The sequence below is a fragment of the Zootoca vivipara genome, chromosome 8 (assembly GCF_965207765.1).
Source record: "Zootoca vivipara chromosome 8, rZooViv2.hap1.1, whole genome shotgun sequence".
In the NCBI taxonomy this organism is placed as follows: Eukaryota; Metazoa; Chordata; class Lepidosauria; order Squamata; family Lacertidae; genus Zootoca; species Zootoca vivipara.
Window position 1 is genome coordinate 77,557,766 of NC_142591.1, and position 21,231 is coordinate 77,578,996.

The window sequence follows — 21,231 nt, forward strand, 5'->3', positions numbered from 1 at the left end:
TTATGAGACTGAATTGGCCTTGGTTGCTTTGGTGGATAACCAGGCCAGGTTCCAAACATTTTAAAATTCAATATTAAAATAAGTTAAAATATGACAGAAGAGAGAATATATACCATAGGGCTGCTCTATGTCCACGATTTCCCAGACATAGACGGGATTCGGCCATCGGAAATAGTGTCCGAAAAGAAATCACTGAAATGTCTGGCTCAACAACCTTGGGTAAAACTTTTAAAAAGCTCAACAACTTTTGTGTCCAGATTTTCACATTTTGAAATACAGCAACCCTACCATAGGTGTCAAATGCCAGGGTGATATGTTTTCAGCATATGACGAAGGCTATATAATGAAGGGGGCAGGACTACTCTGTGAAGAGGGAATTCTGCAGCTTAGTGGCTGCCACCATTCAAATTTGTCATGGTGGTAGAACTACAGTGGTACCTTGACTTACGAATGACTCGAGTTACGAACAGAGTTCCATCCGCCATTTGGGATGCGGTTTAGATAGGATTTTTTCGACTTACAATTTTTTAAAATTCCCCCCCATTGGCTTCGACTTACGAATTTTTCGACTTACAAAGGTCCGTTCAGAATGGATTAAATTCGTAAGTTGAGGTACCACTGTACCAAGATGCTCCTGTCTGCCAATCTGAATGCCCAAGAGGGTCTATTGGGAAGGAGGTGGTCTTTCAGATATTTTGGATCAGAATTTGTTTATCCATGACCTGGACTACCGCTACCCTTCGTGGCTGCACATCACTGCCTCCCACCCATGCTCTAAAAAAAAAAAAACATTTTGATTTGGAAACCATGAATAAATGGCTACCCTTTGTGCCATTGGGAACTATTCATGTCCATTAGAAGCCATTTATAAGTTTGGAAACATTAGCATGCTGTAAGCCAACAATTTCCAGGAACGCATCATCTTCCCATCTGGGCTCTGGGCCAAAAAAACAGACCATGTCCTGACAACGTAATTTGTGGCCATTTTCAATCTCATTTTGGATCTTGCTTTAAACCATGAAAATGTTTTAACCAGTAAAAAAAATAATTGCCACAGTAGGTCTGCCAATTGCATGCAGTCTGTCTAACAGTGTGTATTTCCAAGGGATATTTGTTGTTTTCCAGTCAATCCAGGACTGGCTCCAGCTATAAATGGCCCCTGGGCATCTATGGTGGTAACAGCAACAGTAATGTATCCAACGTAATGGTTTGTTCTAGGGCAGGGGGATTCCCTCCAACATTTCTCAGGTGTAAATAGAGACATCCTATTGCATTCCCCCCACCCCCAACATTTCTCTGATAAAAGAGGGGCATCCTTCAAAAAGGACAAGCAAGAAAGTATGGGATCAAATCATAAACTGTAGTTCCGGGACAGTCCCTGGGAAATCAGGACACTTGGAGGGCCTGCAGGGGTTCCCAAACTTTTTTTAGACCAACACCCCTTTAGTTATAAATTCATCCATAGTGCCTCCTCCCTTATGAAAACATTATTCAGAATAGCAGTTCGCATGGCCCACTACAGAAGGAAACCAAACAATAAAATTCAAAACAGTCAGAATCATTTGCACATTGATTCAAAATTCAATTAAAACTATTTAGTTTAATTCAACAAAATTGATGAACTTGATCTAGTGATGCCAGCTTTTCAAAGTCTGATAGTCATTTGCACCTCCATGCCACCCCCATGCCTCTTAGCACCCCCCAGGTAATCACCCCCCAGCTGGTGGTTCCACCCCCTTTTGGAACCACTGTCATAGGGCATTATGAGAAATTAAAATGATGGTTTTTAGGTACCACCAAAAGTGGGGCAAGGGAGCCATGTATTCCACTATGAGAGCTTTCGGGGAAGGGTGCCACAAACATGCATTTATTTTATTTATTTTTTAAAAAAAGACTGTTCGAGACAATAGCAGACAGTGAGAGCACAGCAAAAAAGTCAATATGCCCAGCATATAACTATCAAGCCAGTCTTATGCTACCTGTAAGTGGGTCCTAGGGTTGGAGCTAGTTCTCACCTTCATAGAAAGGCCATCCCAGAGCTCAGTTTCAATAAAGGCCCTGCTCCTACATCATACCCTCCAACATTTCTCCAATGAAAACAGGGAGAAAAATAACAACAAAATTTTTATTATTTATAGCCCGCCCATCTGACTGGGTTGCCCCAGCCACTCTGGGCAGCTTCCCACATACAGTGGACTCCCAGGTTACATACCTCTCTGGATACGTAATCTTAAGGGTTACGAAAGCGGCAAACCCAGATGTATTTTTCCAGGTTTTGCCGCTCGCACATGTGCAGAAGCACTCTGCGCGCATGTGCAGAGGCGCTCTATTGTGCCACGCACGTGCGCAGAAGCGGCACCTCTGGTTACAGGACCCCCCCCCCCGGAACAAATTGAATCCATATCCAGAGGGTCCACTGTATATAAAAACAGAATAAAACATTAGAAATATATATATATATATATATATATATATATATATATATATATATATATATATATATAAAACAAAAAATTATCCAGTAGCACCTTAGAGACCAACTAAGTTTGTTCTTAGTATAAGCTTGGTATAAACATTTTAAAACTTCCCTATACAAGGCTATCTTCAGGTATCTTCTAAAGGTTGCATAATTACTTATATTCCGCACAGCAGGAAGATCTGTAGCACAGACTTCTGTAGCATGAACATCTTCCAGGATATTGGCAAATCAAGGGCTAGAAAGTTTTGGGTGGATTGCCAGCTTCCACCAATAAGCATCATTGAATGTGGGTGTCACAAATGAGCAGAAAATGCACTAGGATTGGTGCTCCAACCTTATGCATTGCAGGAGATTGCAGGGGACTAGACAGAGGGCCTTCTCGGTAGTGGCGCCCGCCCTGTGGAACGCCCTCCCATCAGATGTCAAAGAGAAAAACAACTACCAGACTTTTAGAAGACATCTGAAGGCAGCCCTGTTTAGGGAGGCTTTTAATGTTTAATAGATCACTGTGTTTTATTTTTTCTGTTGGAAGCCGCCCAGAGTGGCTGGGGAAACCCAGCCAGATGGGCAGGGGTATAAATAAATAAATAAATAAATAAATAAATAAATAATATATGACCCTCAAGGTCATGTCCAGCTCTACAGTTTTATGCTTCTATGATGACATTTTTGGCTTAACCTTTCCAGCCAGCAGCCTGCACACATTTCAGTTTCAGACATCTTACTTAAAACTGTGTGTGTGTGTGTGTGTGTGTGTGTGTGTGTGTATTCATGTACACCCCCCCGAGTGCTGTATAAAAGCAAATGCACACACAGCAAACAGTTATATCTTCCTCACTGCCTCAGCAATTAATTGCATCAGTTGAATTACACCAGCAATTAATTTGTCACTTACATCTATTAGCTGAAAGCAGATCTGTTGCAAAACAAGAAGCTTGGCATATCACAACATATCTCTGCATTAAAAAACAAAAACAAAAAAACCCCCACACATTTCAGCCAACACAGAAAGGATCTAAAGAAGTCAAGCTGTAATAAGAAACGAAAGAATTGGTTCAATAAGTTGTCAGCTCTGAATAGATGGTCACCTTGGCAAGGTTCTCCAATTGACTGCACACATTCATTTTCAGCTGCAACAGAAAACATCAATATTTTATGGACTATATAATCATCCAGGTTGGTCAGTAAGAAATAAATCTTAACCAGGATCTGTAAAGTCTGCAGAAGCAGGAATATTTGTGACAATGGTGTTCACCGCCTTCCACCACTGTTTGGGGGGAAAGGACGATGCAAAATTAAGGGTGGGGGGAAATCAAAATCAAATGACAAGCATCTCTCTCTGATTGGTATATATAAAAGACAATATAGAATACAATGTCTTGCATCTTTGGTTATGTCAACAGAAGTATAGTGTCCAGATCAAGGGAAGTAATAGTATCACTCTATTCTGCCTTGGTCAGACCACACCTGGAAGACTGTGTCCAATTCTGGGCAGCACAATTTATTAAGGATATTGACAACTGGAAGGTGTGCAGAGGAAGGCAACAAAGATGATCAAGGGCCTTATGAGGACTGGTTGAAGGAGCTGGGTATGTTTAGCCTGGAATGACCACCCAAAACTGCTCTTTCATGTACATGTGATTTTATATTATTTTACTTTGCCTTGAGCTTTTCAATTTATAGGACTGTATATAAATTCAATAAATAATAATAATTGGTGTGTTTTTCATTTTGATACTGGTCATTGACTGTAAAAAAGAGAGAACTTGACATGACTTGTTGGATTGTAGCTCTACTCATCTCTGGCCATTGACCATGTTGGCTAGGACTGATGAGAGTTGGAGTCCAACAACATCTAGAAGACCACTGTTTCATCATCCCTGGTGCAGAGACAGTACTGAGTTAGATTGACTAATGGTCTGCCTCTGCCTAGCGCATCATCCACATTGGTTTATCCAGCAGTCAATTGCTTAAAGCAGCAATTAAATGATCAGCCTCAATTATTCCGGCTCTTGCTGAACTGGACTTTGAACCCAAATGTTTTCTCGGGGGTGGAATCAATTTTCTAGCCCCTTTGACACTTCTTACGGAAGCCCCCGTCCTTCTCGGCAAACTTAAATAGCATTTTCTACAAGAGGAGAAATCACCTTCAGATCTCGAGTGATATGAATGGAGGTGAAGGATGGCTGGCATTCTAGAGAAATGCCAAGCCCCTTCCATGATGACACCGAGGGAAAGTCTTCTGAGTCATAGCCATGGCCCATTTATTTATGCGCTGCATTTCCCACAGATCCCTTGGACCTCAAGGAGGGTCACAGGAAACCAACAGTCTACATACAAAATTCACGTTAAATAATAAAAATAAGATTACTGCAGCGTAACACGAACATTTCGGCAATGATCAGTTCATTTAAAATACAGGTATTTCCTAGCTTTACCCCTCATCTTCCTCGGAGTTGTGATTCTGAACTCTATTATTCTTCTCTGGAAGGGTCAGGCTGGGGAGGCGGTCTCCACCATTCCTCATCTGCCCTGTCCCTGACAGCCAGACTAGATGTGCACCCAACCTATCTTCTCTGTCTGACTGCAGCTCTCCAAGATCTTAAGCAAAGGCTCTTTTGCATCACTGGCTACCTGATCCTTGATCTGGCAGTGCCAGAGATTGAACCTGGGATCTTCTGCATTCAAAGCATGTCAACTACTACTAACTACTACTACTACTACTACTACTACTACTACTACTACAGTTATTCGTTTCTTTTTTCCACAGACTGACCCAAAAAACCATCAAAAACAACGAAGAACAACCAACCCCCCCCCCAAAGTGCAGCTACGGTATACAAAGCCTGGGAAAAGAGAAAGGTTGTTGTCTGGTGCCTAAAGATGGATAAAGATGGGTTCAAATTGCCACTCAGCCATGAAACTCACATGGGGTGAGAACCTTGGGGCAGTCACTGTCTTTTGGCCCAGCCTACCTCATAGGTAGGGACCCAGGTGGCGCTGTGGGTTAAGCCACAGAGTCTAGGGCTTGCTGATCAGAAGGTCAGCGGTTCGAATCCCTGCAATGGGGTGAACTCCCGTTGCTCGGTCCCAGCTCCTGCCAACCTAGCAGTTCGAAAGCACATCAAAGTGCAAGTAGATAAATAGGTACCACTCTGGCGGGAAGGTAAACGGCGTTTCCATGCGCTGCTCTGGTTCGCCACAAGCAGCTTTGTCATGCTGGCCACATGACCCAGAAGCTGTCTGCGGACAAACGCTGGCTCCTTCGGCCTATAGAGCGAGATGAGTGCCGCAACCGCAGAGTCGGACACGACTGGACCTGATGGTCAGGGGCCCCTTTACCTTTACCTTACCTCACCGGTTAGGATGAAATGTAGAGGTAGGAGAACTACGTATGCTGCCATGAGCTCCTTGGAGGAACAGTGGAATACAACTGTGATAAAAATAGTAATACTAGATTCTGTAGACTTCACACAAAGTAGCAAAATCAACTGTCATCGGCAAGGAGCCCTGAGCCCTGCCCCCTCCCCACTGCAGGAAGAAAATGTTCAGTTAAAGCTGAGACACACTGAATGCTCGAAATTTTCAGTTAATCATGATGCAGACAGACAGCTCCTAGTAATGAACACTGTTCTCCAAGAAAGGAAGTCTTATTCATCACATTTGCTGAATAGGAAGAGGCACCTGTGATGCTAAACTCTTCTTTCTGACAAAGAGACAACTACCTCCAAACTGAACAGATGTAAAATCCTGTGTGAGTAATGAACTTCTCCCAAAATATAAACACATTTCGTCGGGAGCCCCTTTTTTGCATTTCTCAATCTCTCCACTGAGCATGTCACCTTAACACCTAATCCCTCTCTGAAGCAGTTGTTTATTTTACATCCATGTATTTTTGCTTCCAAAAAGCTTGATCCTTGAGAGGCTTGACTCAGCTGCCTCTATACCAGAGGTTTCCAAATGTGGGTCTTCAGCTGTTTTTGGACTACAAATCCCATCATCTGTAGCTAGCAGGATCGGTGGATGATGGGAATGGTAGTCCAAAAACAGCTGGAGATCCAAGTTTGGGAAATCTTGCCCCAAACAGACTATACCAGGGGCAAAGAATTCTATGCTGTGCTTTGAAGTCCTGTCCAACAGCTGATAATTGGTGCTTCAGAAGCCTAGCACTTAGCTGATCTTTGTGCTTCAAATGCTTGCAGATCAGCCTCAGAAGCACAGCACATGAAGTCTTACAAAGTGCAGATGATCAGCTGATTGGCAGCAGTTCAGAAGCTCCTTTTGGCTCAGCTCGGCTGCCTTTTTACCTGCCCATACTGGTGTCATATGTGACACCAGGGGATTGGCGGGGGGGGGGGGATGGCTTGAGCAAAATGGCTTGGCAAGTCCTATTCAGCCCATGGGCCAGAGGTTGTATTTCACATTATATTTATCACATGCGAAGTGGCAAATATATATGGAGAGAAGACTGGCTGTTCTTTCCTAGGACAAACTTCACCTGTAAGCCAGTGGGTAGAATTTGACATTTTCAATTAGTTCTGTCTAAGCAGAACCCCAAATATGGCACAATATGCAGTTTTCTGTGGGATTTTACAACATTTGTCTCCAGGTCCATGCTACCATTGTCTTTTTTTTAATAAATAATTTTATTAGTTTTTGTAGAAACAAGACAAACAAAACATACAAAATAAACTCTGTCCCTTCATTTTCCCTCCACCCACAAGGCCACTTCTGCCACCAGTGATACCCATGGGCATTGGGAAACAAAGGGGTCCATTTTAAGCTGGGTTTAACCTCCCCCCTCCCTCCTCCTCCCCCCCCTGCCACTGAGAGGACAGAGGCGGAGGAGCTCTGAGGTTTGGTTTTCCCCCCCAGCTAATTCTTCCACATAACAATCTACTTAACAATAAAACAACAAAAGGAAAAAGGAAAAAACAAGACCAAGAAAAAAGAAAAAGAAAAAAGAAAAAATATAAATTCCCAAATCTTATTTTCTTAACAATTTGTTTGTGGCTTCCTCAATTCTCTTCCTCCTGGTTTCCCTAACTTCTTTAATTGATTATGGCGGATTTTCTATTCTAATTCAAAATCTTATTCTTATCATATTAACTTAATCCTCCTCCTTCTTCATGCTGCTCCCCCTCCGAGTCCCCTCCTGCCACGAGGATAACCCGAGGGGCCCAGCACTCTAAAGGTTCCATTTTTGTGTCCGGGTTTCCTTCTACCCCTCCCTCTCCCCTCAGAGCACCCCCTTCCACTGGGTGCAAAGAGTAAAGAGAGGGAGACCGGCAGCTCTCTACCCAAACACCTCTCTAAACACAAAAAGTATTAAAAACAAACTCTATAATATTTCCTCAACCCTTCTTCTAATCCCTCCAGAAAACTCCTAACCCTAAACTTCTACCATTGTCTTAAATAGGGAAACCACATATTAAAATGTTACACACACACACAAATGGAAGGGCATGTCATTTATGCAAACAATCGCATGAATGCATGCAAACAAATGGATGGCATATTATGGTCACTATGGGAGTGGCAGTAACAGAAGCCAAGAATTGCATGGCCCAGCTGCTTTCCCATTGCTAGGACTTTGTAACACATGCAATAAATACACACAGAGGGATTCCTGATTCATTGCAAGCCAGAATTCAATACAGCATAGTGGTTAGGAAATGTGATCTGAAATATGAGCCATTGTTTCTTTATAATGTCCTTCATTGCAAACAATGCAGAAGGAACAGAAAACTAGTCTTTGTAAACATCTATCAAGTTAGAGCACATCGAGCTTGGTTTTCTAGGAGCTGCTGCTATGGATAAAATCTACTGGGGATCCCTGAGGTTTGATGCTCAAACTCACTGTGGTCAGCTACTTGGGACTGCGCATGCTCTGGTGGCATTTGTCATTTTGGGGGCAAGACAGCCCCCATATTTTTCAAATGATGGACTGACTGTAATGGACCTCTTCTGCTCAGGCTGCACAGAAAAAGCATTTTGGTTCCTGAAATTCATTTTGATTGTGCAGATAAAATATAAGTGATAGAATTCCATAGAATGGGGTATTAGTGTGTGAAAACAGTCTAGTTCCAAGGATCCCCAGACATGCATCTCCAGATGGTGGAGATGTCAGGAAGGCTCTATCCCGGTGCCAAGGCATCCTCACTTGGTCGGAAGTGGTTGAAAGCCAGATGCAAAATGCGCCTAGCGCCTGGCTAATTTCTAACACTGCCACCTATGCTCCAACTTGCAGTTCCACTATTTTCAGGGCCCCTGCACTGGAGGGCATGTGTTCCCAGTGTAGATTTGGATACTGGTGCCCATGACTTCAACCCTGCTTTGACAAAGTGGAGAGTTGATGCTCTTTAGACTTTCTACGTAGCAAAATATTTTCAGGTAAGGACAGCATCTTACTAGGTCAGACCAATTGCTCATATAGATCAATTCCAACCCTCCTGCCCAAGATGCCCTTGACTGGACAGAACAGGTACTGATCTCCCACCCCACTCTTTTGCCTGCAAAGCCCTTCAGAAAGTTTGCTTCTTCTCAATTTTCCTTGGCGCAGAAACAACTGAGTACAAATAATATGGTCTAGAACCAGGAAATGAAACTTTCATTCCCCAGGTTCGAATATCTATACACTTTTAAGTAAAGTAATGCTCTAAATGCCTATTTCTGAATGAAGGAAACAGACATTTCACACATTGGTTCACTCAAAACAAACAAACAAATGAAAAGGATTCCATGAAGAGCTTCTTTTTGCTTCAAATAGAACAGATCCTATCTAATATTTCCCTTCTGTGAGACATCTGCTCTTCAGATTAATTGGAAAAAAATCTAGAATGAAAGCTAAACAGAGAATTCAAAGACTGTGCTTGTGAGAAGTGTAGAAGTTTCCACTAGAGGGAGCCAAATGAAAATGCTGCAAGTCTAACTTTAGAATAGAAAACATTTCAGAACCATGACATGTGGACAGCTCCCCCAGTAGTCTTTTACCGGTAAGTAGCTACGTAGCTTTCCCACCTCCCTTTCATTTCTCTAGGTGTATATAGTTTTGATTTTTCTACTCTTTAGTAAATGCCGGCTCCCTCGGCCTGAAAAGCGAGATGAGCGCCGCAACCCCATAGTCACCTTTGACTGGACTTAACCATCCAGCTGTCCTTTACCTTTACCTGACTCTAGCAGTACCTTTCCCAATTTGCAGTATGCATCCTAACTTACATATTGAACCATGTTCTGGACACAGTTTATGATTAAGTTCAGTGTTGCCTTCCCTTCTGTTTAGATTGATGAGAAGCTGTTGTAGAACACAATCATTTAGGGCATCTAGAAACTACTTCTTCTGACCAGAACTAAAGCCACCCATTACTCCAACATTTCCTCCTGTGGATGCCTCTGTGATTTCATTCTCTTTCTCAAGATCACCCTGGACATTGGTCAGGTAGCCAATAAATAGCATGTTGCCAATGCTAAAATTACTCTGCGGTATTTCCACCCACAGTAATTCTGTGCAGGATCCTGTCCCTTTCTAGCTCATTGGTCTCTGTGTCCTTTTTGATGTTACAGGTAGGTAGCCGTGTTGGTCTGAGTCGAAGCAAAAGTGTGCATGCACACTGAGTCTGAAGAAGTGTGCATGCACACGAAAGCTCATACCAAAATAAAAACTTAGTTGGTCTTTAAGGTGCTACTGAAGGAATTTTTTTATTTTCCTTTTTGATGTCTTTGAGATCATCCTCATTCTGCATCTGTATTGGAACTGTTTTTTATATCTTTCTATCATTGATGTGATTGCTAAACAAACAAACAAACAAACAAACATTTTCCTGTTCTTCCTGTACAGTTTGTACCCAGAAATAACCTGTTTATTCCACCAGGTTTCCATTATATCTAGCATCTAATTCAGTGCTGTTTTTAAACTTTAAGGTCCTAAATCAAGGGCAGCCAAGGCAGAACCCTCCATAGGTTGTATCTGGTTGGCCTCTGTAAGAACAGGACGCTGGACTAGATGGGCCAATAACCTGATCCAGCTGGCTCCTCTTACGATCTTATCTTCTTACCCCTAAATGACCTGGGAACCGGAATGTCTCAAGGATAGCTTTCTTCCAGTCAAGTCAATGTTTAGACAATTTCCAGCAGCACCCCTGCATGGATCTGAAGTAGGTAGCGGGTAGCAACGCAGAATCGGGCTTTTCCACAGAGGTACCAGCTTTTTGGAACATTCTGCTCCAGTGCTCTTCATCTTTGGCTCCCCAAATGTTGTTGGACTACAACTCCCATCATCCTTGAGCTAAGCTGTCTGAGGATGATAGGATTCATAGTTGAACAACACTTGGGAGCCCCGAGCTGAAGAACACTGCTCTTTTCTAAACTTACCTTGCTGGCTTTCCAGTGTAAAATTAAGATGGTAATTTCCTGGAGGGCTGTAAAATACTGGTGCTGCTTATCCTTCTGCATTGTCTGGTGGGAACACATTCCTTTTATCTGGCAGCAATTTTTATATAGCTGTATTATGTCTGGTATTTTTTAACTTTGTTGTAAGCTGTCCTGTAGGTCCATGTTGAATGGAAGGCTAGGATGGCAATATTTTAAATAACACATCAACCAATCAATCACAATTGCAGAGGGATTAGAGCTGGCTGTGGCTGAGAAATATTCTCTGTACTTTCTTACAGACACTCCTTTCATCAATTTTCCTGCAGACCAGGGATGGGGAACACAAAACACATTTCTTATGCATTTTGTACTAGTTTTGCGGATGCCATTTTCCTGTTGATTTTATGCCATTCACAGCCAAAATAATTTTCCCCCCTTTAAGGCTGGCAATATAGACATTTTTGCAAATAAAAACTAAATAAATAAAGCTGCCCCCCCCAGTTGTTGCTGGATTCCCAACTCCCATTAGCCCCGGCCAACATGATCAATGGTCAAAAGTGAAGGGAATTGTAGTCCAACAGCACCTGGTTCTTGCCCAAGGTGCCTTGTGCCATTTACAGTTTCCATAAATTCCTGTATTAAAGTAAATGCATGTATGTTCTTGTTTAAATATCAGCTGCTTGATTAAGTGGGGACCCCTTTCTAGTCAATCAAAAGTTTAGATTATTAAATCAGTACACTGATTGACTAAGCCAGGGATGGGGAATCCTGTGGCTCTCCAGATGTTGTTGGATTCCAACTTCCATAATCCCCAGCCAGCATGGCCAATGGTCAGGGGTGACCAGGAGCTGAAGTTTAGCAACATCTGGAGGGTCAAGATGAGGCATCCACAAACTGCGGCCCTCCAGATGTTTTGGCCTACAACTCCCATGATCCCTAGCTAACAGGACCAGTGGTCGGGGAAGATGGGAATTGTAGTCCAAAACATCTGGAGGGCCGAAGTTTGGGGATGCCTGGTCAAGACTTTACCATCCATGCTGTAGTCCAAGAAGACCTGGAGGGATGCAGGATCCACATCCCTGGGCTAACCGTTGCATACACACATCTCCTTTAGCATGAACCCCCAGTGTTGCACTGCAATTATGCTAGTTGTTCAGAATTGCAGGTGAGGGGAATGCTGTGATACTCATGTCCAGCTTACCAACTTCCCATCTGGTCAGTCCCTGTGAGAGCAGGATGGTGGACTTGGTGGACCATGGACCTGATCCAGCAGGCTTGTCTTGTGTTCTTATTTTAGGCATGTCTCTCCCACTCAGTTCACTGGGCTTTACTCCCAGGTATTGTGCACAAGATGAAAAATCAATTCCACACCATGCCTTCCTTCTTCCCTTCTATGTGTTTATATTCATCTTATTTATCTCTCTTCCATTTTGCCCCATTTCTCTTTTTCCCTTCTCTTAAACAAGCAAGGGACAGGGATGGCGGCCGTGCCAAAGGTAAGGCTCACCTGATGTGGTTCTTGCAAATGGCAAGAATTTCTTTTTATTAGAGTAATGATCTGCAAGTTCATTTGCATCAAATAAGATGCAAGCACTTTGACAAATATACAGAAAAAAGGTAGGATCAACATAGAACAGAAATTTAGCTTAAATGGAGGGAACGCTTATGACAACATACTCCCAAGAGGAACTTCCTTCTGCAGTTAAGTTACTTATGTCAACAAAATAGAAGGTGATAGGTGTAAGAAGGAACTCAGTTTGTGCATTTTTCTTAAACTTCAGAATATTAATACATGCCAGTTAAACACTACAACTAAAATTTATAAGTAAGCATGACAGGGAGTTGAGTTTGTTAGCTACCTTTCCTCTTTGAATAGTCCAGAATAAAACAATTACTATAGTTACAACTGGCTGTTGGACTGGTTGATAAACGATTGAGTAGTTCTGAAGTTATGACCACTGGCATTTAAAGTGTTGCCAACTTTCAAGAAACAATGATCATACACGAAGCTGGAGTGTCAAAGCCTATCTAAGTGTCGAAGCTAATATTCAACACAACCCCCTTAAAGATATTTCCGAAGTGCCTTTCCAGACTACAGCCTGCCCAAGGTGGCTCACATGAATAGCAAATACGCAATTTCACTAAGAAGAGAAGCATCGAAACAGGCAGCTCAAACCGCTACAAAAACATCCCATTGCAATATAAGTCAGTAAATGCTAACAACCCACCAGCAGTAGCAGCCCATGCAATAAAACCTCTCAATTAAAAGGCAAGGAAAGCAGATGGGCTTGTAAAGCTTTCATAAATACTTGAAGAAGACTGAGGTACCCTAACAGAAATCTTGCCAAGGAAATGTACCAGACTCACAAACTCTTTTGTCCAATGGGGGCAGGTGGGTGGAGGGACCATGCTCTAAAGCAGGGGTCAGCAAACTTTTCCAGCAGGGGGCCAGGCCAATGTCACTCAGACCTTGTGCGAGGCCAGACTATATTGGGGGGGGGGGACGACACACGAATGGATTCCTATGTCCCACAAATAACCCAGAGATGCATTTTAAATAAAAGCACACATTCTACACATAAACACGCTGATTCCCGGACTGTCCTTGGTCCGGATTTAGAAGGCGTTTGAGCCGGATCTGGCCCCCGGGCCTTAGTTTGCCTACCCATGCTCTAAAGTTAGGAGTCTGTGACCCCCAAATACAAGGATGGATGGACACTAGAGCACAGCAGCTTATTGAAAGGGTACAGGAGTATAAGAACTTCCATGCAGGGTGAGATCGACCGTGTGGTGGGTTGTTCTGTTTCCATCTACTGCCAACCAAACGTCTTTAAAGCCTCTCTTTGGGGTGATGGACTTTCCCTGTTGTTCCTCGCCAGCAGCTAATATCCAGCAGCTACATACCACCTATGTACCTCTTGGTGTGGGTGGACAACCTAAGCTACTGACCGCCTCTGCATCTTAGGAACATTAGAAGAATCCTTCTGGATCTGAACAAGGGTTTGCCTAGTCCAGCCTCCCATTTCCATGGCCAAGGAGATGCCTCTGGGAAGGCTACAAGTCAGGCATGTGTGCAAAAACAATCCCGATCCCCAGCACCTTGCAATTCAGATGCAGGTGGCCTCTGACATCGGAGGTATAGCCCTCCCATCTCTGCTGGTAGCCATTGATTGCCTTAACCACCATGAATTTAAAGCCATCTAGGTTGGTGGTCATTCCTACGTCATGCGGTATGGCATTCACTATGCATTGTGTGAAGAAGAACTTCCTTTTGTCTCTCCTGAACCTGGGTTTCTAGTATTACAAGAGAAGGAAGGTTTTTTTTTGGAGGAGAAACCCTATGAGAATAAATTCTGTAAATTATTTACATAGTCTGTGTGCAAGCATGCACACCCACCTACATCTACTGCCTTCAGAAGATGGGTTGAAATCTAGAAGCTAAGAGTTATCAGGAAACCAATATGTGCAAATTACTCTGGGACTGAATCATCACTTACTTTTCCTTGTGAAATGTCTGAACTGTGGGTGTGGGAAGACATTGAATTCAGACACACCGAGACAGCCATCTACACCAGTCTAGCCATAATAACATAATCCTATTAAGGTTTATGGGAGTCACAACAGCTGCAGGGTGGAGCAGAGACTCCCAGCGCCGCCTCCTGAAATCAGATCTAGCTTGATCAAATCCGCTGAGTGGTCCGGGAAAATAAGCTGGGATGAAACACAGCATGCACCCACCTTGCTTGTGCAGTTCCTGGTGCAAGCAACTACCGGTACGAGGATAGCCCAAGCTGTATTGTTATGAAAACCAGGTTTTGGCATCAGGTTGATAAGAAACCAGTTGTAGCAAATTGGCTAGAAGTTACTAAAATTTGTGGCACGCTGCAGGTGTTTCCTAAGAAATGGTCTTGCCCCATCAAGGACATGGGGACCTCCTCCCGCAAGAGACATTTTAGACCAAGAGTAGCATAGACCCAGGTGGCGCTGTGGGTTAAACCACAGAGTCTAGGGTTTGCTGATCAGAAGGTCGGTGGTTTGAATCCCTGCAACAGGGTGAGCTCCCGTTGCTCGGTCCCAGCTCCTGCCCACCTAGCAGTTCGAAAGCACATCAAAGTGCAAGTAGATAAATAGGGACCGCTCCGGCGGGAAGGTAAACAGCATTTCTGTGCGCTGCTCTGGTTCGCCAGAAGCAGCTTTGTCATGCTGGCCACATGACCCGGAAGCTGTCTGCGGACAAATGCTGGCTCCCTCGGCCTATAGAGCGAGATGAGCGCCGCAACCCCAGAGTCGGACACGACTGGAGCTGATGGTCAGGGGCCCCTTTACCTTTACATTTACCTTTTTAAGCATATGTTCTGACCTCTTCATATGGCTGGACTGCATGACTTAGCCCTAGGTGACTCAGGCCCAAATATCTGAGAGACCTCATCCTACCCTACAGACCTTCCTGGGTGTTAAATCGGCAGACAGGGCCCTCTTGGTAGTTCTGCAACCCTCTGAAGTTCAGGTGGTGGCAGCCCAGCAGAGGACATTTGCTCTGACAGCTCCTTAGATTCCCTCCTAGCATAGGTGCATTGGGCATCTTCATTATACAGAACTTCTTTACCAGGGCCTTTGGCACAAATGCTAATAACATCTCACAACTGGTATGGAGAAGTATAATTCCTCTGACAGCGGAGATAAGCGCTCAGTTCTCTCTGGCTGGACAGAGAGACGTTCCAGTCGTCCCTGCCGCACCACTCGAAAAGAGAAGGGCGAGCAAGCAATGGTTGCTGTGGTGGGGGAAACTGGGCAAACAGCAGCCACCATTGCTTCTCTGAGCCCTCTCACTGCATCCCGGGAGCGGCAAGGTATCTGCCTTGCATTTAGAAGGTCCCTGGTTCAGTCCCCAGCCTGTCCCCTGCTAGCTAGCTAGAGCAGGAGTCAGGTGTGATGTATGGCAGGTTCCTACATCCCTGTGCTTGCCCTCTCTCTGTGCAGCAAGCAGAAACCTAGGATCATAAGACGAGCCTGCTGGTTCAGGCCAAAGGCATATCTAGTCCAGAACTCTGTTCTTGTAGTGGCCAACCAGGCATCTATGGGAAAACCTGCAAGCAGGACTCGTGTGCAGCAGTATTATCCTCCCTTTTAATTCCACCCATGTTGGTGTCCATCACTGGCTCTGGTGGGGGTGAGGTCCATATTTTAACCACACACTGCAAAAGCAAGAAGTGCTTCCTATTGTCTTTCAGCTTCATTGGATGTTTGTGAGTCCCTGTCTTCAAACGCCAGGTACAGACACTCAAAATTCATACTGCTAAAATGAGGTATCAGATCACAACAAAAATGGGCAATTTCTTCCCCGTCCCATCAGCCAAGTCTGGGCTATTGTGGACTGAAAGCCCAGGTGGTCAGTCTAATGCCATCCAGCTCACCCACTTTGCATCCCCGCCCTTGGCATTTTCCTGACTTGGTCAGCTTCTGTTGCCAACCCTGGCTATAACTATCACAGAGTGATGTGAACATGGGTTGCACAAATGCTGCAGGAAAATGACTGATGAAGGAATAGAAGCAAGGAAGCTAGAAATGAGAATAAGAAAGGAAAGTGTCAAAATGATATTCTTATTCTTATATTCTAAGGAAGGGGGTATACCAAACCGATTCCTAAAAGGTTGTCAAGTTATTGGAAGCTGCTGTGTTTGGTGGAAATGAGAGTTAAATAAATGAGCACACATAGGAGAGATTGATCTGCAGGTCCCAGCTTTGATTTGAGAGGTTGCTAGAGCATAAGAAAGTTAGTCCCATTTCCGATCCAGTTTGTAAAATGGCGCAAATGGGGTCACAATCCTAATGAAAAAGCTGTACTCTGAGCTGTACTGGACTCCGTACTCTCAGATGTTTGTAGGCTTCCAGGGTGGTAAAATACACTCTGAACTTGCTCAGAGGTGCTTTCTTCAAAACTGCTGCAACACATATCACATTGCTGAGCCCTTGGCACTGAAAACAGGATCTAGAATCGGGGCTCTAGTGATCTTAGGTGCCAATAAACTATTAGTCCAGAAATCATTTCCATCTCCCCCTCCTCCAGTGCTTCCTAAACCAAATGATCTGTTCTGGGTTCTCTCTTCTGACTTAAAGGCATGTATGAAAGGGGTTGCCAACTATGTCTTACAGTAGGTGATGAGGTTTTCTCATGATTGTAAAAAACAAACAAAAACCCTTTGTTTGTCAATTCCTGCTACAGGTCAAGCTGCCACTAGAGTCCTTTGAAAAAATGGGGGCTGTGAACCTTAAATAATCCGAAATTGTGTATCAAAAGGCAATTGTTAAGTATTTAAGGGCTCGCCCCACCTGCAAACTGTTAAGTGCAGAAAACATTTCTCTTGGATTTTTAATAAATAAATAAATAAATAAATAAAGTCGATTCCTATCAGCAAGACAATTTCTAGAGCAGATGAGACTTTCCACTTTTTAGATCTTATGCCCCTGTAAAATGTTCGATTGCATTGTGTCACACAGCAAAATAATCCTTAGACCTGCAAGCTTTCCAGTTTGTTTATTTTATAAATACAGCTGGCATTATTTATTTACTTGATGGAAGATTCTTCTTCTTTTTTTTAAAAAAGCACCACATATATCTTGAAACTTGCAATAAAAGAAAATGGATTTTTGTTTCAATTCTTAATATATTTCTGCCTTCAGAAAAGAAATTTAGGAATAGTTTAAACTGATTCATTTATGTATTATATTGTTACATTAATACCCCACCTTTTCTCTGAGTAGCTCAAGGTGGTGAGTGTGGCTCTCCTCCTCTTCGAAATTTTACTCACAACAACCCTGTGAGGTAGATTAGGCAGAGAGACTCTGACTGGCCCAAACTCACCTAGTAACTTTCATGGCTGAGTGCGGATTTGAGAGTCCAGCACTCTGACCAAGCTGACTCTCGTGTATGCCAAATAAATGACAAAAGTGACTGATCTCTCCCTGTTCACCATAATTAATCCCTGATAAATTAGAAACTGCCGGGAGCCAAGACTGCCATAACAATTACTTCTTTCGAGACCTCATCACTCAAAACCTTTGTCCAGGTGGCAGAAACAGAGAACCGGACCCCCAGCAAAAGCCATTTGGCATGATCTGCACTTTTATTTTTTATTTTTTGAGATTGAATACTGTTTTGCAGAGGGTTGGGGGAACAAAACACCCCAGCGACAGCAGCCCAGGAACTAAGAAACTAGCACTACCCCAATGAACACTCTCATTTAATGGAGAGATGATCTGATTTACTTCTTGGACACTAAGGTTCGATGCTAATTCGACCACAGGCATGGCTCCAAGTGGAACCATGGATCAGGTGGCTCCAGGCATATATTGCTACTTTCCCTGCTTCATCCATCATTGTATGCAATCAGGACAGATTTGAAGGTGTCAAACACAGATTGTCAAGCCCATTGAAAAATGTGCACAAGCGGTAGGGATCTGCGAACTGACACCTCACCCACTGCAAGGTGAGAAGTGCCATTCCAATATGCTCCATATTAGCACGATACAGGCAGAAACCGAGAATCCAAAAATAAGGAAAGGTACAGTATATCCAACTGAAACCGTTCTCCTTCTTGATTAACCTTGTTAATGGTTGCCAAAATAGCTTCAGGGATTGAAAGCAGCATTTTAGGGTTGCAATGAGCTTGCCTGTGTGTTTTGCAAAACATTCAGGTGCATCAATATATCTACCGCCTTCTAAATTCTGCTTCCAGGTGGATTCTTTTAACTCCACTCGGTGCAAGTATCAACTAAAGATGAGAATATTGAGTGGAGGGGAATATGGAGGACCCACTAGGTAATGTTGCAGTGGACACAGCTGGTCTTGGACCAGGAGTGCAGTGGTGGACTTGGGGCAGGAGACCTGCATTCGGACTCTTCGGACCTGGAGAATTTTGGACCAGCTGCTGCCTCTCTGCCTAACCTACTACACAGAGATGTGGTGAGGATGACATGAGACAAGCTCATGAGCGTCCCGAGGTCCTTGGAGGAAGAGTGGGATACATATGTAAGAGGTCGGGATGCAGATGGGAGTTGCAATCTAACATCTGGGTGCCAAGTTGGCTACTCCTGTCAGATGGACATAGAGATTAAGGATGGGTGCTCTTCAATATAGCCTTCCTTTTGCATCTCCATCTAAGTGACTAAAATATGGATACGAGGACATTAGATTTCCATGACATGGGTTGTTTGATCATGAGAAAAGCCCAACTTTTATGTGTCGTTCCTCATAAGGTTTCACTGCCTCCTCCCTCTCCCCACCCTAAACAGAGCTAGATGTCTGAACCTGTAATTCCTCTTGCATTAATCAGGATTATGAATGCACCAGCACATCCTTGCTAGGATATAATCAACCCATTATGAGAAAGGATAGCTTGACTCAATGATGATGCCTAGCTGCCTTAGTAACCCAGCTCATGGGGGAGATGAACATGTGTCCTTACAAGTTGCCCCACTAAAGGTGACTTCGGGGAGAGAAAGAACGATGAACCCACAGGAAATACCTGGTTGATGGAGGTCATGGTTTGCCTCGGGATCACCAGCTGCATGACGAGTTGCAGAACGGAGGTGACTAAGCCGGCCAGGATAGCCCAGGTGAGGGGCAGAGGCAGCATGCTGTAGGTGGCAAAGAGCGTGAAGAGCACATAGCCAATGCCGTCTCCGAGAAGACCACAGCCAAGGCCGGCGGCCAGGATCTGTGTGGCCATGGCCACCCAAGTGACCACCCCACTGTACTGCAGGTAGGTGTAGGAGGTCGTATCCTTCCTGACCACCACTAAGGCACAGATGACCACCTCGATGCCCGTGAAGAAGCCCAGCAGGATGCCCTTGATGGGGTCCATAGGGGCCGAGGCCAAGGTGAGGTGGAGCAGCAGGAGGGTCAGCTTGGTGAGCACATCCAAGATGTTCACCACCACCTCGGACTTGCGCCTCTGGCCCAGGAAGTAGCGTTGGTAGAGGCGCTCCAAGTCCCGGGACTTGAAGGAGTTGCGCAAGGTAGGGAAGATCACGCCGCGGTACGTGTAGCCCCAGTTGAGGAAGAAGTCTGAGTTGCTGGGAGCGCAGTCGAGCTGCAGGAAGCCCAGGTCCCCGCTGCTGCTCGTGCGCTCCGGGAAGACTTTGGTTCCCCCATTGTTGTGGCCGCCGAGGCTCTTGCCTGCTGACCGCGGATGGTGGGAGTGGTTGGAGCAGAAGGACTCCTCCGAGCCCAGCACTTTCCCTCCACTGTGCTCCTGGATGAAGCGCTGCTCAGTGATGTGGCGGACCGCCGTCTGCCACAGCAGGCGCTGGGAGCGAGCGCCGCTGCTAGGGGGCGTCTGGTTGATGGTGTACAACTCGTCGCTGTCGCTCAGGCAGCGCACCTCGGATAGCTCCATCGTGTGGCTCGGGGTGGTGGCGGCAGCAGCAGCAGCAGGAGAGGGAGGGTGTATCACATTGAAAGGCGGTGGCTGCCCCCTACCCCCTAGGCAGACGGGGTGGGGGGGATCAAGGGTCAGTCAATTATTGCAGAAGAAAGGGGACACCCCATGCCTTTTTGGCACTGGATAGACCTTTGCATGGGGGGTTGGCTTTGTAAAGTGCATCTGCCCCTGCCCCCCAGGTTATTATTACAGCTGGCGGGGGTGGGGGAAGCAGATTGAGAAACAGAAGGCCCTTCTTGCTAACAGCGTGGTCAAAAGTCCAGTGCAATCAAAGCCACATCCTTGTGGGTCCCTGCTTGGCGCCGCAGAATCCAAAGGCAAGGAGGGGAAAGACACCAACAGAGAGGCAAAAAGTGCCCTTCAGACCGAGCCAATGAAAGGAGGGCAGGTTGGTGGCTCCCATCCTACATTCAGAAAGCATGGCGTACTGTTGGATATTGGAAGTTGCCTTAGGATGAGCCAGACCATTGGTCCATAAAGCAGAGGACTCCCTCCTCTGATTGGCTCTCTGAGGTTCCAGGTTCAAACCCTTCCCAGTCCTGCTGTGGAGATCCCTGCAACTGGAAACGGCAGGGACTGAATCCAGAGCATGTGGTCTGTCAATTGGATATGACTTCTTGCAGAAGAGAAATGAGAGCCCTATGCAATAGTGATATAGGTGGGTGGTTGTTTTTCTTAAAGATATATATATATATGTATATATTGTAGAATATTACAGGTGCATTAATTACAGCAACAACAACATCATGCAACTTCTTAGGAGAGGGAGAGGGAAGTGACCACCTGGAGGGTTCTAGGAGCTTGATGGAAGATCTGTTCCTTTCACACGGGTACTTATATATATATATCTGTACAGCTGCAGCTGAGAGGGCGAGAGAAAGGTGATCGCTGGTTTGCTATAATCCGCGGCGTAGTCGCCTATCAGGATCAGCCATCCGT

At 44.7% G+C, this 21,231-nt stretch overlaps 1 protein-coding gene across 2 annotated transcripts in view; it reads right to left on the reverse strand.

The window, feature by feature from the left end:
* ADCY8 (adenylate cyclase 8) overlaps positions 1-20,651 on the reverse strand; it is a 107,315-nt gene extending 86,664 nt beyond the window's left edge. Inside the window, exon 1 of one of the 2 annotated variants that reach the window (XM_060277612.2) lies at positions 19,375-20,651. In XM_060277612.2, coding sequence (XP_060133595.2) covers positions 19,375-20,247 — 873 coding nt within the window. In that variant the 5' untranslated portion in view covers positions 20,248-20,651. The remainder of the gene's footprint in view (positions 1-19,374) is intronic. The other variant, XM_060277611.2, reaches the window with a different exon arrangement.
* Between the last annotated feature and the right edge of the window lie 580 nt (positions 20,652-21,231).